Here is a 17,954-nt window from a genome sequence, read left to right on the forward strand (position 1 = left end):
TATCTTACAAAGGAATTGCTTAAGGATAGTTCTAGGCTCTCGTTTGAATGGCCGGGCGTCAAATGATACGATGAACAAAAATGTTGTTTGATTTAAATTTTATTGTTTTAAAAAGTAGAGTTGGGACAAAAAGTCAAACTTTAGCGTAAAGAGCGAGGCGTTGAGGAGGGGACAATCTATTTCATATACAGAACAATTTCTGTTCGTTTAAAGTTTTAATGTCGCTCCTTACTTGCAGTTAAAAAAACTTATTTTTTTTATTTAATATAAATTAGATACGAGTACAGACGTGTTACATCCTTACAGACGGGGCTGTTTAGAGGATCGCGTGTTGTAATACCCAAGATAAAAGATAGGCACATAAAAATATCTATAGATGTAGTAGCATAGTATCAAACAGTTGGTGGTAACGAAATTGTAGTAAGGAGCGACCCGGCTCAATAGTAACCGAAACTCTAAAAAATAGAATTTTGATATAGTTACACCAAAAGAATCGCATTTTAATGGTGATTTTAAATATATAAGTTTCATCAAGAACACTTATTCCCATCAAAAGTTACGAGCCTGAGAAAATTTGCCTCATTTTAGAAAATAGGGAAAAACACCCCCTAAAAGTCATAGAATCTTAACGAAAACCACACCATTAGATTCAGCGTATCAGAGAACCCTGTTGTAGAAGTTTCAAGCTCTTATTTACAAAAATGTAGAATTTTGTATTTTTTGCCAGAAGGCAGATCACGGATACGTGTTTATTTATTTATTTTTTTTTTTTTTTTTTTTTCCAGGGGTGATTGTATCGACCCAGTAGTCCTAGAATGTTGCGAGAGGGCTCATTCTAACGGAAACAAAAAGTTCTAGTACCCTTTTTAAGTGACCAAAAAAATTGGAGGGCACCTAGGCCCCCTCCCACGCTAATTATTTTCCCAAAGTCAACGGATAAAAATTCTGAGATAGCCATTTTATTCAGAGTAGTCGAAAAACCTTATAACTATGTCTTTGGGGACGACTTACTCCCCTACAGTCCCCGTGGCAGGGGCTACAAGTTACAAACTTTGACCAGTGCTTACATATAGTAATGGTTATTGGGAAGTGTACCGACGTTTTCAGGGGGATTTTTTTGTTGATGGAGGGGTTGAGAAGAGGGGGACATGTTGGGGGAACTTTCCATCGAGGAATTTGTCATGGGGGAAGAAAATTTCCATGAAGGGAGCGCAGGATTTTCTAGCATTAATAAAAAAAACAATAAAAATAAATATGAAAAAGTTGTTTCAGCTGGAAGTAAGGAGCAGCATTAAAACTTAAAACGAACAGAAATTACCTCGTATATGAAAGGGGCTGCTTCCTCATCAACGCCTCGCTCTTTACGCTAAAGTTTTTTACTGTTTTAAAAAGTAGAGTTGAGAGAAACAGTTTATTGACGCTAAAATGTGAATTTCGCCAATTTGGGCTTGTGAGATCTGTTTTTCAGTAATAAAGATTTTCTTATCTTCGCCCATTTCTATAATTTAAGCTAGGGCATAGTATTTGTGCCTATAGCTTTATACGAGTCCGAATACATTGTGATGCATAAACCTGTTTGCAAGAAGACGAGGGGCTTTATAATCTGCCTGATAACCCTCCATCAAATAAAGGCTTTGCCCAATATATAGATACATAGATATTTATAGATAGATAGATAGATGGACCATAGCAATAGCAGGCATAATAACATATAACATCGCATATATAGTAATGCATATAATAATCTTAAAAGCCTCACTAGCTCCAGTCTACTCACAATTTATCAAACGTTTTTATCTACGTACCATACCCACATGCACAAGTTTACCCAGCCTGTATGAATTGTGTATATACATTATGTGCTTTGATTTTACTGTATTATCTTTTTTCAATTTCAGGATTTGTGAGTTTTGACAATCCAGGTAGTGCTCAAGCGGCGATTCAAGCAATGAACGGCTTCCAAATCGGAATGAAGCGTCTAAAGGTCCAACTCAAGAGACCCAAGGACTCTAGCCGACCTTATTAAACTTTTCGCACAACGATTTGCCAAAGAATATAGGAGTGATTTTAGCCAGAAATGGTGCCAGTTTTTTTTTTAGTACTCTTATGTGGCAACAGTGTGAATTCATTGAAAAGTGCCATTCCAAAGGGGAGGCTGTGCGATGTTGTCATTCTAGTCTGACATTCCAATTGCCAAAATTAACGGATCTCTGCTTTAATATATATTTTTAAGAAATTGTAGGTTTAGATTTTTTTTTATTTGCATATACTAGACCCACCCGGGAATAGAACTAGAATTAGTCTATTGTTTTATTTTATAAAAGCTATTTAGTTAATTTTTACAGATTTACAAGTTCTTTTTAGCAAATTGCAATACCCTTTCAGTTCTTATTTAATCTTGTTAGAATTTTTACCATATTTTCGTTTGACGCGTTTTTAATGATCTTTAAATCAACTATTACTACTTTTTGATTACATCTGCAGTTTTGTCTGATTCAAGGAATTTCAGAATCAACTAAGTTAGCAGGTGGTCGTGTGGGGAAACTATAATTTTAGATTCGAAATTATTCACCTCATATTTGGAAAAGTATAGACTAATATTGCTTTTTCTTTCAAATTTACGTTTTTGATACTTGCACGAAAATATTGGTTATTCAATGTTGGACTTTTTTCTCATCTATTGTTTTCTGGATGCTCTTTACAAATTTCAAGGCTATTTTTAAGTGATTAAAACAGAAATAAATTTATAATGCTTCTGGTACCAGGGCAAGGCCATCCTCGCATACCATCAGCTTATTGTAACTAGGTAATGCTCCTACCCTTTTAATTACTTCCGATGTCTCAGTATACTTACAAGTACTTTCTAACCAGGTGAGTTAGAAGGTGCCGTGGTAAATGAAATTCATAATTGTTTTGATTGGAGATAATCCAACCAATATCTGGGCAATTATGATACAACCTTTTTAAGTAAATTAAGGTCTTTCCTGCTCTGCACAAACTTTTTTCACCCCCTTCCCCTTATTTACTGTATTGTCAATGTTCTTTTCAAGTCTCGAACGTTAATTGAGTGATTGAAAATAATAATAATGATGATAATAAATCCATATTAATTCTGACGCCGGAACAACTCCAGCCCCACATGTAGTCAGCTTATTGCGACTAGTTAGGGTTGGCAAAATAAACGAATCCTAAACGAGGTTACCACCCATTTGGTGTTAGCCAAGGTTAGTCTTCCTCTTTTTTTACTATCGTCGATAATTGCAAATATATTAGAAATAAAATATTGCTCTACCGATAATTTTTGAAAACCGATAATTTTATATCCTACCTGAAAAAATGGGAATCAAATAAGTTCCAACCAATTAACTATGAATTAAATAAATAAATTAAATAAACGGATATTTTAGAATTTTTGAATAGAAGATTGACTAATTTTGTGTAATAACAGTCGTTGGTGTTTTTCAATCAAAAAGATGAATTTTCAAGTTTCGGAAAGGCAAATTATTTCAGGTGATACAATTTATTAAAAGCAGTTATGTAATAACTGAGAATGGTAAATATACAATAAATGTATATCCGTTAAAAAATTCCATCAAGAAGATCAACAGAGGTGTAAAATACAGCAAAATATTGGAAAAGAACACAAACTAACACTCATAAAAAATTTCTTTGGTAAGTTGATGATTTTAAGGTTTGACACATTAGAAAATTCTTTTGATAAATCAACTATCTGAAATTTTTTTTAACCTGCTATACAAATAAGGGAGTGCTAAGAAAAGAAAAAAAACACACACACTAAACACAAAGCAATTAGTTGAAAAGAAATCTTGCACCTTGAATAAATTCAATACCCCTGACAACATGTGGATTGTCAAAAAGGTGACGCAATAATATCTCAAGAACGGCTTACAGAAAATTTTAGGGAACTTTGGGAGGAGTTCAATTTAACGAAAAAAAATTATCTGCATGCAAATTTTTACAAAAGGGCATTGATTAAACAATATCTTAGGCAGCGCAGAAAATGCCCTTAAAAAAGGGCGTATAAACCATATCTTAGGCAGCGCAGCACAATCCTGAATAGCAATATCCTTGAAACTTTTTAAGGAGCTAATTCGATTGGAAATCGAATAAATGTTCTAGTGCCTTTTCTAAAACCCAATAGGGATTGAAGGGAAAGTATCCCTCCTTCTACGTCAGTTAGTTTTCCAAACACATGTATAATTTCAATAAAAGTCAGTAGCCTACCAAAACTAAATATGGTTCAACTTCAATAATCGAATATAGCCAATACAACAAAAACTCAGATAAAGTTTTATATAGAAAACTTTTATAAGTCTACTATTATACCGCAAATTATATATAATCTATTTGTAAGAATCTGTCAAAGCGATGTTACAAATAAATATTCTACATACAAATCATTATATAACATCTAATAATAATAGCAGTAATAACAACTCATTAAATGGTTACAAAATGAATAGCTCCCATTTTCCCCTATAAACAATTTTTCTCTTGTAATGATAGGTTGTTTATAGTAGTGCAGCCTCTAAATATTTAGATCGAGGAAGTTTGACAGCCCAGCGAGTTTTACTTAGTCGCCATTTGGCATCCACTTGGCTTTACCAATTAATATTTTCTAGTTTCCACATTATTACCTATGAATCCCATCCGTGTTTCATTTATAAGCTTTGACTTGAATTAAAAATTTGACAAATTGATGTCCAACTTCACGTTGCTTGTTTTTCCGCTTTCTTTTCTCGCAAAATGAAGTTTTTTTTGACCTGACTGCTTCAATTAAACATTATATACTCACTTCAAACTAATTTTAATTCCACGTTTCCATCCAACGCCTTTCCTGCATTTTAAATTCACGGAAGTTTTGCATTCGATTTAAAGTTACGTTAAGTTTCTCACTACTTAAGCTCCTCCTGCCTGTCAAAGTTTTAATCATATTACAAATAAAAATAAGTTGAATGAGAAACACCATTTATGTCTCGGTATATTAATCAGCAAAATATAACTATATTATTAATTTTCTGATTAAGATAGATAAAAAAGAAACAAAAATGTCCCTAATAGTTGAATAGTTTTTAGTTTATGTTTTACTGCCGTTAAAAGTTTTCACCGTTAATTGTTTAACTATATTTTAAGAACAAAAAAAAATGAAGAACTAAAAACGAATTGAAGAAAATGAAAATAAAACTAGGATTATTCTTAGCCAGTGAGTAACCAAAAAAAAAGCACATATTCTGGCAAATACCTATCCTAAGCCCTATTGCATGGCCAAAAATTCATTTCAAAGATAATAAAAATTGAGCATAAAGATATCGTTTTTGTTTTGTTCCTCGGCTTCTCGTACGTCATATATAGCCAATCCTGCTTTGAGGATAATTTTCTTTTTCTTCAAAAAAGTTTATCACGGAAATTATTGGAACAGCTAGTCTATTTATTACTACCTGAAAAATGTTTTTTTTTGTATATATAATCAAAGACCAATTTTGTGTCACAGAAACTAAGTAGTAAATGAATTTTTTTTAACTCTTCATTGCTTTTTGGCTCTTTTTTGTGTAAAGAAATCTACGTCTGGCCTAGTCATTTATAGCCAATGTAGTCTCAGAAAGCAATTGGTTTTCCTGGTTTGAGCATTTCTTTTTCTTCAAAAAATTTTATCATGGAAATCATTGGCACAGCTAGTCTATTTATTACTGCTTGAAAAATATTTTTTTTTTACATATACATAATCAAAGACCAATTTTGTGTCGCAAAAACTAAAGTAGTAAATGAATTTTGTTTAACTCTTTGTTGCTTTTTGGCTCATTTTTGTGTAAAAAAATTTACGTCTGGTTTAGTTAAAAAAGTAAAAAAAAATTAACGCTTCTAATTTAAATTTTATTTTCAAATATATTCAATTAAATATACCTGTCTAAGAAAACAAGCTCTACAACTATCCCTGTCCCTTCAATTTAACAGACGGTCTAGTGCTATGTATTTTTGTTTTCAGTATATGGTGCAGTGATCTCTAGCCATTTTTTTATCTCACCTTAAGCCGTGGCGTCGAAAGCCACAAATTGGTGCCACAGGTCTGTGGTGACTACATTGCAGGTCCTCACCCCTTCTTCCAATGACTCTAAAGTTTACACTTCAAGACCTGATTAGTGAAGGCACTATCTGGCATCCAAAAAAACATGACCATTTAGGCATCATTTGGGCTCTTGGTGCCATTTAGGCACCATTTAGGCTCATTTTGGCAGTATTTGCTTATTAACGCGATGTTAGATTTTTGGTGGCAGCATTTTGAATTTTGGCATTAATGATTTATCTATGGCAAAGACATTTAGAATTTGTCTTACGCAGGAGTGATTAAATACATTGAAAGTACATTCACCATTTTCAGGATCGATATTCAAACCATCAGTAATAGTTCGCCTAAAATGATATGCATAGAAGAAAAAATTATTCTAGGAAGCGATAGGTCTGTCCTTTTGACAATGATAAAATAGAAGATTATTATAAAGTAAATTTATTTTTTAATTCATTTGATCTATTTAATCTATATTAATTTTGCCAAAAAAGCGTCTATATTGTTCTATTCATGCAGTTCCCACGAAAGGTCCACTTACATTGGAAGAAAACTTCTCTGATTTTTCATCCTCGATTTTTTTTTCTAGCTGGCTTATATATACACAAATGTGCTTTGTTTCCTAAGGGTCACTTGCTAAAAGTTTCATCAAAATGATACCTTAATTTAGTAACGTTGAATTTATTTTAAGAGACTCAAATAATTTTTGCCCAAATTAAGATTTGTCAAGCTATTTTTCAAGTCTAAATTATAATGAATTAAAGTTTTAAGAGTGATTTCCATCGGGCCTTTTTTTAAGTAAAACTTATCTCTTTTTCCAATAAATTTTTAACATAGGTTCACCGTACTGATAATCATGATCATTATATATATACATATACATATATATATATATATATATATATATATATATATATATATATATATATATATATATATATATATATATATATATATATATGTAATGTAGTCGCCATCCGATCCCACTGAGAGCAAATAAATATAATTACATTATGTTGTGACTTTTTTTTTTATTTGAGACTTGAATTGTTTTCACCCTTAATTTGAATGATTTTTTCATTATCATTATTCCCGTATAACACCATTTATTTTTTTTTTGCCACCCTATTAAGCTCCTGTTTTTGAAATTGCAATGATTCATATCACTAATTTTATTAATTTTTCAGCGTCGTAAAAAGTGATTATAGTTTGCATTACTAGTCTCTGGGTATATTTGCACAAACCCTTTCTTGCGCATGTGCTATTGTTCCTAGTTTTGTTTTGTATATTTTATAATAACAATACATTTTAGTCTAAGTTCTTGCAAAGGTAATAATCATCCATTTTAACAATTAACTTGAATATTTTTTTTTGATGAAAAAGTATTTTTTCGAGATCATTTTTTTTTAATCTTTTTAGATTGAGTAGTTTGTATCCTAACAAAATTTCTTACAGACCCCTGGGTATTTTGTGTAGTTTAAAGTCAAAATTATTCTATGCCACCTGTAGCCAAGTCCAGTCTAGTTTTCCGTTTTCGTAACATTCCAGTTTGTATTGGAAACAATTTTAAATATATTGAAGTAGTGTCCGCGTTTATAATTTTTACCAGTCATTGGTAGTAGTTTCTTATATATATTTTGAAATGCTTTGACAACTGGTCACTTTAAATATTTTTAAAAGAATAACTAAAAATAATTCCTTTAAATTGAGTGATTTTTACCTTTGCATGTACTCTAAGCTATATTTGAATATTGTAGGATTGAATTTAGGGCTTCATAGTTTAGTTTTCTAAGTGCAAGTTTGAAATACGAGAATGTTTTTATAAATACGAGATAGTTTGTTACTGAATCGTCATTTGATTTTAATATTCATAGCCATTTTTTTAGGCAAAGTGCAATTTATTCTGTCTGATAAAAGCATTTTTATCAGTATTTTAAATGAAGAGTTTATTTAGCTACTCATTATATAAAGGTTGCTTCAGTGCTTTTCCTGATATATTGATTCATTGATTAGATGCTTTTGCAGCGATTTTACCCCTGTCGCGATATGCGGAGTATTATGCGACATGTCGCGTCGTATTGCTATTCTTATAGTTAGTTAAGAGGATAATAAAATATTTAAAAGTAATTTTCGCTTTCTTTTCATAATAACTAGGTTCAGAAAAATGACTTATTTCATTTACATTCCTGGAATATTTCCAAGCAAGAATTCTTAGAGTTCTAAGAACCACTAGGCTCAGAAAAATGACTTGTTTCATTTACATGCTTTGAATAGGGCTCTTATGCTCATCAGGAGGAAAGCCATTCAAAGAGTTTAGATGTTTGGTCCAAAGGCAAGTATGCAAGTTTTTCTCACAACAGGAAGATAAAATCTCCAAGGAAAGGGGGAAGGTAATATTAAATTCTATGAAAAAACTATACAGAAAGCATGGGAATTTTTGAGGGGCCTTAAAAGTACCACGATTCGGGGTATAGAATGGATCCAAATGCCTTATCAACTTATTCGTGTAGTGGCTCTCTCCATATTCTCCAGAAATGGTAAGACAATTTCCGGTGAAAATGGCATTAATAGTTTTTACACTTTAGGGCATATAATAGGGTAGTACTACCCCACCCGCAATGCTTTTATTTTAGGATTATTTTGTTTTCCACTTATTGTTTCAAATATTCCTTAACTGAAAGCCAAGCGCTTCGGACCCTTGATTGGATTCATAGCCCCAAATGAAATCGGACCCAAATTTTGGGATAGCTATTTAGACAGCAGAGGACCTACTTTGTTTAATGGCAAATTATGACAAATATAACTCATCTGCCTTTCTAATAGCATAAATCTATGAATTTGATCTTATAAATACATGTTCTAACCAGGGAAAACTAGTGGAACTTTACCGGTTAGAAAACAATCAAAATATGGCGTGACTGACAGTGAGACAAACTAACAATAACCAATCTCACTTTTTTTTTTAAATTAAGACCCTAAAGAAATTTTTCTAAGTCGGACATCTAAAATTTATTCAAGGACCAAAAAATATAAGTGTGTAGATTTTAAGAAGAAATCATTGAGTCGTCTTTGAGAAAAAATAGATAGCCATATATATATATATAAATATATATATATATATATATATATATATATATATATATATATATATATATATATATATATATATATATATATATATATATATATATATATGTATATATATATATATATATATATATATATATATATATATATATATATATATATATATATATATATATATATATATATATATATATATATATATATATATATATATTTACATTGATTGCTCACTTAAAGAGAGTAGATTGTAGCGTCTGTAGTGTACACTTTTCAAATAGTGCTTTTATTAAATTTTTGTTACTCAGCTTTCAAGTAAAACATCCAAAATTAATAAGCTAGCTCAGTTTGTTGTGCTCAAAAACGTATTCATAAAAGTCTTAGTAACTAAAACAATCGAAATTTATATACTAGCTGTGTTTGTTATAATTCAAAGTGCTTTCATTAAATTTTGTTACTCAGTCAGCAACTAAAATACTAGGAATTCACGATCTAACTCAGTTTGCTGTACACAAAAGTGCTTTATTAAATTTTCTGATACCCTGTCGATAATTAAAAAAATTGGAATTTACCCAATAGCTGAGTTTGTTGTAGTCCGAAGTGCTTTTAAAAAATTTTTGGTTCTAAGCCTGTAAGTCGAACACACGAATTTGCCAACTAGCTGGGTATGTTCTACTCAAAAGTGCCTTCTTTAAATTTGTGTCAATCAATCAGAAACTATAACACTCGGAATTTATCAAATAGCTGAGCTTTTTTTGTTCTCAAAAGTGATTTTATCAATTTTTTGATATCCAGTTGGTAAAAACAAGATTCAGAATTTATTAACTAGCTGAGATCTTTGCTCTTAAATGTGCTGTTATCATATTTTTGATGTTCAGTCTGCAGCTAAAACCCACGGAATTTATCAACTTCTTGAGTTTGTTGTACTCAAAAGTTTTTTCATTAAATTTTTTGGTACTTAGCCAGCAACTAAAACACTCAAAATTTATCTACTACTCAGCAGTTCAGTCAGCAGGTAAAAACACGGAATTTATCAGTAAGTTTTGTTTGTTGAACTCTAAAGTCTTTTATCATTTTTTTACACTCAGCCAGCAATTAGAATACTAGGCATTTATCTACTAGCTGAGTTTGGTGTACTCATAAGTTCTTTTATTAAAATTTGTTACTCTGTCAGCAACTAAAACACTAGGAATTTACCAACTAGCCGAGTTTTTTGAACTCAATTGTGCTTTTATAACTGAGTTTGTTATACTCCAAAGTGCTTTCATTAAATTGTCGTCACTCAATCAGCAACTACAACACTTGGATTTTACCAACTGGCTGTATTTGTTGTACTCAAAAGTACTTAAAATAACTTTTTATATTCAGTTGGTATCTAAAATACAAGGAATTTTTCAACTAGCTGAGATTTCCGTACTCAAAACTGCTTTTATTCAAAATACTCAGCCAGTAGATAAAACACACGGAATGTATCAATTAGTTTAGTTTATTGTACTCAAAAATGTTTTCTTGAAATTTGTGCTACTCAATCAGGAACTAAAACGCACGGAATATATCAAATAGCTGAGTTTGTTTCACTCAGAAGTACCTTATTAAATTTTTTATACCCAGCTGGTAACCAAAACATTTTGAGCTTAAAAACTAGCTGAGATTTTTGTACTCAAAAGTGCCTTTATTAAATCTTTTTACTAAGCCTGCAAGTAAAACACACGGAATTTATGAACTAGCTGAGTTTGTTGTTCTCAAAAGTGCTTTTACTAATTTTTTTGCTCAATGAGAAACTAAAATACTCTGTATATACCATCTAATTAGTTTATTGCACCCAAAAGTGTTTTATTAAATTGTTTAAAACCCAGTCAATAACTAAAACACTCGGAATTTACCAAATACCTGAGATTGTTGTACTCAAAAGAGCTTTCATTGAATTTTGCTAATCAGTCAGCTACTAAATCACATGGAATTTACCAAATAGATGAAATTTTTGTTCTCAAAACAGCCTTTAGTAATTTTTTTATCCTGTCGGTAACCTGGGCATTCGGAATTTATCAACTAGCTGTTTTTTTGTAGTCAAAAATACATTTATTAATTATCTTGTACTTGGCCTGTAACTAAAACACAGAGAATTTATCAACTAACTGTGTTTGTTTTACTCTAAAGTCATTTTACTAACTTTTGATACTCAGTCAGCAACAAAGATACTCAGGACTTACCTACTTTCTGAGTTTGTTATATGCAAAAGTGCTTTTATTTAATGGCTTCTCAGGGTAAATTCCTTGATTCACGCTTCTCTCTAACATTGTAATAATCAATGTAACATCACACATTTCCCTAAAACAGGCCAGTTGCAAGACAAATATTTGAAATCTAATTTACCAATTTAACAACCTATTGTCCTATGGCCCCGTTCCAAAAATATTCACTTGACAGAATCGGTTTCTAATAGCCTCTCACATTTAAATAGAAATCATTTCACATTGTCTACGTCAACCTAATTACCAGCATACCAAGTTCAGTCCTAATATGAACATGTTACAATGTTTTTAATTTCGCCGGTTAAGGGACATAAGTTCGCCGGTTTACTTTATACAAGCGCGTGTCATAAGTAAAAGGTGTAGGACAATTGTCGCTATTTGAGTCATCAAAACTTGGTTCGTGTTATAAAATGCATATAAAATCTCAGTTTATATTTCTAAGTTTTGGAAGCCTATAAAACTATAAACCGATTTCATTCAACCCCATAAAAAATTTATTCATAGAATAGTAATTGGATTACAGAATATTAAGTATGTATCGTTTGTAATATGCTAATGAGTTGCACCGTTTCCAATATGGTAATGAACAATCGTATTCATAGAGTATCTTTAGAGCCTAAGGCGTATCTGTTAACACAGTTGAGGCTATGGTGATGGAATATATTATATATCTGTTCGACTCATTGAGGCTTTAGAGATGGAATAAATTATGTTTATGTTAACAATATTACTAACATATTTAGGGAAGTTAAGAGGAAATTATCTTGCCACTTCACCAATCAAAAAGTTCCAAGCTTCCTTTCCCCCCGCCTTATTTATTGACATAAATACTCAAAAAATAAACCTAAAATGTGTTGTCCTCTATGAAAATTACTTTATATATTCAATGTGTGAACCAGAAATAAGTACTTGCTTCCACCTTTAAGGCAAGCAAAACAAGTAATGAAATTTTTTTAGGTTAGCTGATTTCTAGGGTTGGGGTACTGTCTAATTGCAGCGGCTTAATGCCCACTGTATGCCATCATGTTTTTGTTCTCATGCTGGTGATTGGTTCGGAGTTACGAGCATTACTAATTTTATCGAGTAGAATTTGATTTGAGTGAGTTCACTGGTCAGCGGAACATTTTACGCTTTGTTTATTGTCCACACATAGCATCTCATAACTGGTAGTTTTTTTCTTTCGAAATTAAGGTTACTTCCAATATTTTAAATAGTCAATGATTTCAAACGTTTTTGCTAATGCAGGTCGAAATGATATATTTGTCAAGTGCCTTTAGGTTGCTAAATATAGTCCTCATAAAATAGTATAATGAGCTATGATTGAGCTACATGAGTAGACGTTTTGGGATTTATAGTGGTTCTTCTTTTATTCCTATTTGGCTTTATTTTGAGGATTGTCAGGCTCTTTTCTAAATTCTCAAAATGTTGTAAAAATTAATTTTGAATTAATTGCAAAACATTGCAATTAATTGCTTATATGCCATGTATTAAATATGAGCCCGAAAATAGATCGGGATGACCTACTTCTCCGTCTTTTTTGGATGACTAGGTTGAGTTTGTTCAAAGAGACGTGAACCCTCCAGAATTCAGAAAATCATTGAGAATTGCACGACTTCATTTTGAAGTTTATTTCGTATAAATGTTTACCAGTTCAGTAAGTTGGCTCTTGATGTTTGCAAACCTAAGTTTCAATTTATACCATTTTTTCTAGGGCTATTGGAAAAATGCGGTAAACCGAGACACTTTAATTCAAACTATACAAAAGCACAATTTTCAGAATTCCCGACAGGGCTAAGCTCTGAATACTCTAGCATTCTCAACTTTTAGACTTGAAAAGCGCAAAAAAACAGAAGGAATGAAACCAGGTCGGAAAAAAGAAGAACTTTTGTCCTGAAAAACAGAATCAAATAAAAAAAAAGGTGCAAAAACTGATCCCTTGTTCAAATTGACTTGTTCAAAACTAATCCCTAATCCTTGTTCCTGACCGTTGGAAATTTGTTGGAAAACCTTCTCCCTATCTACAATGGCATACCCCAAGGGACTCTCCTAGGCCCCCTCCTTTTTTCAGTCATGATTAACAGTCTCGCGAAGGAGATTCCTGACCGTTGGAAATTTGTTGATGACCTAACGATTGTTGAAAGTTGCTTCAAAAATTTAATAAGCGACCCTATGAGTATCCTCAATGAAATTGGAAGTGATGCCTTGGACCTAGATATGACAGTAAACCCCTCTAAGTCCATGATAATGCCAATTTGTTTCCTCAAATCCTCGTCCTGTTTTCTTAATCCTATCCCTCCTGAAATTTATGCGTCCTTGGTTAAATTACTTGGAGTCACAATTTCTTCGAATTTAAAGAGGGATATCCCCGTTAAAGATATCATCCATAAAGCTAATGCGTCTATCGCCTCCTTAAGCTTCTAAATAAATATAGCGTCCCCCCCTTCTGACTCCTTAAGGTTGTACACGTCTTTTGTCCACCCGCATCTTGAATATGCTTGTCCAGTTTTGCTTCATGGCATCTCCCGTGAAGAATCAGACAAAATTGTGTCAATCCAAAATAAAGCCTTGCGAATAATTTTCAAAGAAGGCAAGGTGCCTTAATCTCTGCTCCTAAAAAAATCTAGTTTGGAAACCCTTGAGTGAAGAGGTCGTCGTTGTGCCTCCATTTTTCAAAAAATGCAAGAACGAACCCTCGGACGGCAAGTATTTTCCCCAAATGTCACTCACCATCCAGATTACGACAGCCTCGAGCTGTTTCTGAGCCTATCCCAGTTTTGTCTCCCATTCGCTGCGTTACTTCCAGATATGAAAAAACCTTTGTCCCCTTCATCACAGAAAAATAAATTAAATAGCCAACTAGTTTCTCCCCCTTTTTTTTCATGTGAGGTGCTTTAGGTCGTTGCACTAATTTGCTTGCCTCCCGCTGTTTCGGTTTAGTTTCCCTTTTAATTCATATGTGTTTTTCGTGTGTTTTATGCTTCGTTCTTTTTTTGTGAGTTTTTGGACCTTTTTTAGTGTCCCTTTTAATTTGTAGATATATATGTTTATTTCTTGTTCTTTTCTGTATTATTAGATTAATTTGTCCATTTCCCTTTTTTCTGACTTGTATTTGTTCATGTTTAGTTTGACCGATTGTTTTTTGTTTGTTTGCTTCATAATTTGATTATTCATTATTATTAGTGTTTTTTGCTTTGTTTGCTTTTTTAGTCGACTCCAAAGTCCGAATTCGACCCTTTGAGGGCTTGTGATAGTGATCTTTTTGAAAAAAATCTTATCTTATTTACATGGCCTTATTGATTCAAGTACACGATCCTTGTCACAGGCATTACACCCAAGGCAGTGGATACCACTAAGACACTTCTGAACACTTTGGCCGTCAATGGTGGTAGGGAGAGGGCAGAGTTTCCCGAAGTACAGTTAACTAAAGGAGCAACATCCTGTAACGCTTAAGGGGATAAATATTTTTGAGAGGGCTAACGAGTATTTAAGGATTAGGGGTTAAGTGTTACAGGAGCGAAAAAAGGAGCGATAAATTCAGTGAGTTTATTGAATCGGTTAAAGACTGGGCACGGCTTCACTACTAGTCTGCTTGTGAGCCTGATGCAATTGGATATTTTTTTCCTATTCCCTACATTAGTCGGGTTTTAAGTCAGGAAAAGAAGTATACTTCACGCCATTATTTTCCAATGTATCGATCAGCCTCTCATACAGAGTTATAATTAAAACATCACTTGAGGCACTGTAAGCAGCTCGGGTACCAGTCTGTTGAGACGGTTTTGGCTGACAATGACATCTTGTGAATTAAGAATTTTTGGAATTGGCTCTTGCAGAGGGACAAGGTGGCCTTAGACATCAGGACTAGATTCAAGGACGTGTGCGATCCATCAAACTCGAATCGTGTTGAAGAACATGAATCTGTTGCAGTTTTTAATGGGCAGGCTCAAAGAGACTTGGGTATTACCATGCAATTGGAAGAGGTATTTGAGACATTGGGCTGGGACGATTGTGTCAGTGCACCCACTAAAACTGCCAGTAAGTCAGTTTCGCGGCAAAGCAACTTAAACAACCCAATGCCTCTATCACCGGTTGACGAGTTTGGAATTAAAAATAAAAATATGTGTTTAGTTTGTAAGAATAAATTTGTTGAGGGTGGTGGGGAAATGTCTCTCTGTGACCATGACCAATCAAGCAGTCCTTTTCTATGGAGGGAGTATTTTTCGTGGCCTGGCATATATATCTCGTATTTTAAAAGTTAAGCAACATTGTTTTTTACCGGTTTGTATGCAAACTCCAACTAAGATTTGAAATTCATATTAACAGCGTTGGTACTTTTGCAGAAATGTGAAGTTGTAGATGGCAAACTGGTAGATGGGCCTTTTTTAAAACATCTTACCCAAATCAGCTGCGAATTTGCTGCTCATCTGGTGATGCATTTAATTATTATAATCAGTAAAGAAGCAATAGGTCTGATCATCGACGTGGATCAGCACTTGCACATAGAGATAAACTACGTGAGGGTTTGTTTTTCACGGGGATCGTAACCTGGAAACCGATCCGACTGGATATAGCATCGTTGAAAAGTCGAATGCAGTTTTTTCTGGACATAAATTGCCTTTATTTGTTGGCAGTGTTTCACTTCTCTTTGCCGTGTGGGAATTATGCATGGCTGAACAATCCTTGTAATCCAAATTTCCCCAACATTGCCACTGTTAACGAGAATGGGTAATAAGGATGGTTTTTCAATTTTCATGGTGATATACCATTGGAACTTCATGACTTGGTAAAGGACTTTGTTTTCCTATGCATAAGCAAACCGGTGCCTTGGGATTCGTTGACTCTCTATAATATATATTTGGTAAAGGATGGGGTATGCAGTTGACACTTTCAAAACAAAACTTTATTGCCGATCTTTATCGGAATAAGAATATCGTTCTGCATCGCGTTCTTTTGCGGTGGACCTTTTCCAATAGTTTCAAGGTCCTAAGGACTCATAGAGCCCTCCAATTTGACAGAAATCCATATATGAAGTCGTTTACTGACACCTTTCTCACTAAGTGATCTGCGACAAAAACGAATGTTGGAAACGAAATTTTAAAACCCATTTTAAATTCAGCCTTCGATAATATGTGCGAGAGTGGGCGCAATTGGAGTCGTTGTTACTTTTTGACCAACCCAAAATAATGCACCCGAATTATTGCAGATCTTAATTTCATATCATTCACTATCATAGAGTCCAATATGGTTGTTTTACACAGGAAAAAAAGAAATGTAACTTCAAATACAAGCATTGGTACTGGCAGCGGTGTATTAGAAATAAAAAAAATCATATTGCAATTTCATTGCAAAATTGGTAAGGTATAGCGGCTGGGGGATGGGCAAGCTCAGGCGTATTACAGATACACAGATTCACTCCTGTTGAAAGTTAAAACAGATACTCTGTTGGAAGATTTGGAATTTGGTGAGAAGATTAGCTCTCAAATGGACTATCCCAATGGACTATACTATACGAGTCCATTTAACCGGAGTTAGTAAAGCGTCAGTCCCCAAATAAGTTGTTGTTATTAAAACCTGAGACGGGGAGTAACTTGATATCTCATGGTGTGCTTGCAAGTCCAAAGGTTTACTGTATGCATGCACACAGTGAGGATGTCAAAACAGTCTGCATAGGGGTGCCTTCACACAATGTAAAGGATAATTTTGAAATGAGTGTTTATAAGAACTGTATAGAGAATTATTTTGTTCCAAGAACAAGTGTCAATGCCATTGGCTCGTTCCAGTGAAGACTTTTTCATAGGCTTGACTTGCACATTTATAGATTTGCAGGTCATTTTCAAAATAATTAACAATGGAAAGCCAAGTTCAGCCGAGGGATTATCCTATGAAAATTGTGTTCTACACAATTTGTTTAGGTAAAGCAATATCTACATAAATGGAACGCCGGTGGGCACAATCAACAGTCTCTCAAATTATGCAATTTACATATAATTCATGTTGATGACTCCAATGTCCTATAAACTATTGAAAATTTCGGCTATCGGATATGAATATAAAACTGACACTGACACTATCAATATACTTATAGATGTGACAACTAAATATTTACTTGGTAAGGAAAATAAGTCATGAGATATTTAAAATACACTAATGGTGGCCTCCCATGTTAAGAGTGACATAAATTTACAACACGCCTTGTCCAACTATATTTTGCGAAAAGTAGTTGACACAACACCTGAAGGCAATCTCACCTGGGCAATACTTTAAGTACGAAAACAACATGAGTTCTGTTGCTGAGAACATGAGTTCTTATGAGTTCTGTTGTATCGGTAATTGAGAAATTAAGAGCTTGTGGAAGTAATAATAATAAGCTGCTCATTCCGCATACAATCAAGAATAAACAACATATTGCCACGGGAAATAATATTACCTACACCGATTCGATGGCAAAATTCCTATCAAAGGTGAAATTCCTTCAAAACTTGCTTTGGCTTTTGTAAAAGGTGCAAGTGCCATAGGATCATGGACAAATTTTCCGCATA

General features: G+C 33.2%; 1 protein-coding gene across 4 annotated transcripts in view; it reads left to right on the forward strand.

Annotated features, from left to right (window-relative positions):
• Positions 1-8,209, forward strand: part of LOC136030948 (CUGBP Elav-like family member 3-A) — a 240,021-nt gene extending 231,812 nt beyond the window's left edge. For all 4 annotated transcript variants that reach the window (XM_065710072.1, XM_065710073.1, XM_065710075.1 and 1 more), the window contains one exon: positions 1,899-8,209. In XM_065710072.1, coding sequence (XP_065566144.1) covers positions 1,899-2,026 — 128 coding nt within the window. In that variant the 3' untranslated portion in view covers positions 2,027-8,209. The remainder of the gene's footprint in view (positions 1-1,898) is intronic.
• Positions 8,210-17,954: the final 9,745 nt, after the last annotated feature.

The sequence above is a fragment of the Artemia franciscana genome, chromosome 9 (genome assembly GCF_032884065.1).
Source record: "Artemia franciscana chromosome 9, ASM3288406v1, whole genome shotgun sequence".
Taxonomy (NCBI): domain Eukaryota; kingdom Metazoa; phylum Arthropoda; class Branchiopoda; order Anostraca; family Artemiidae; genus Artemia; species Artemia franciscana.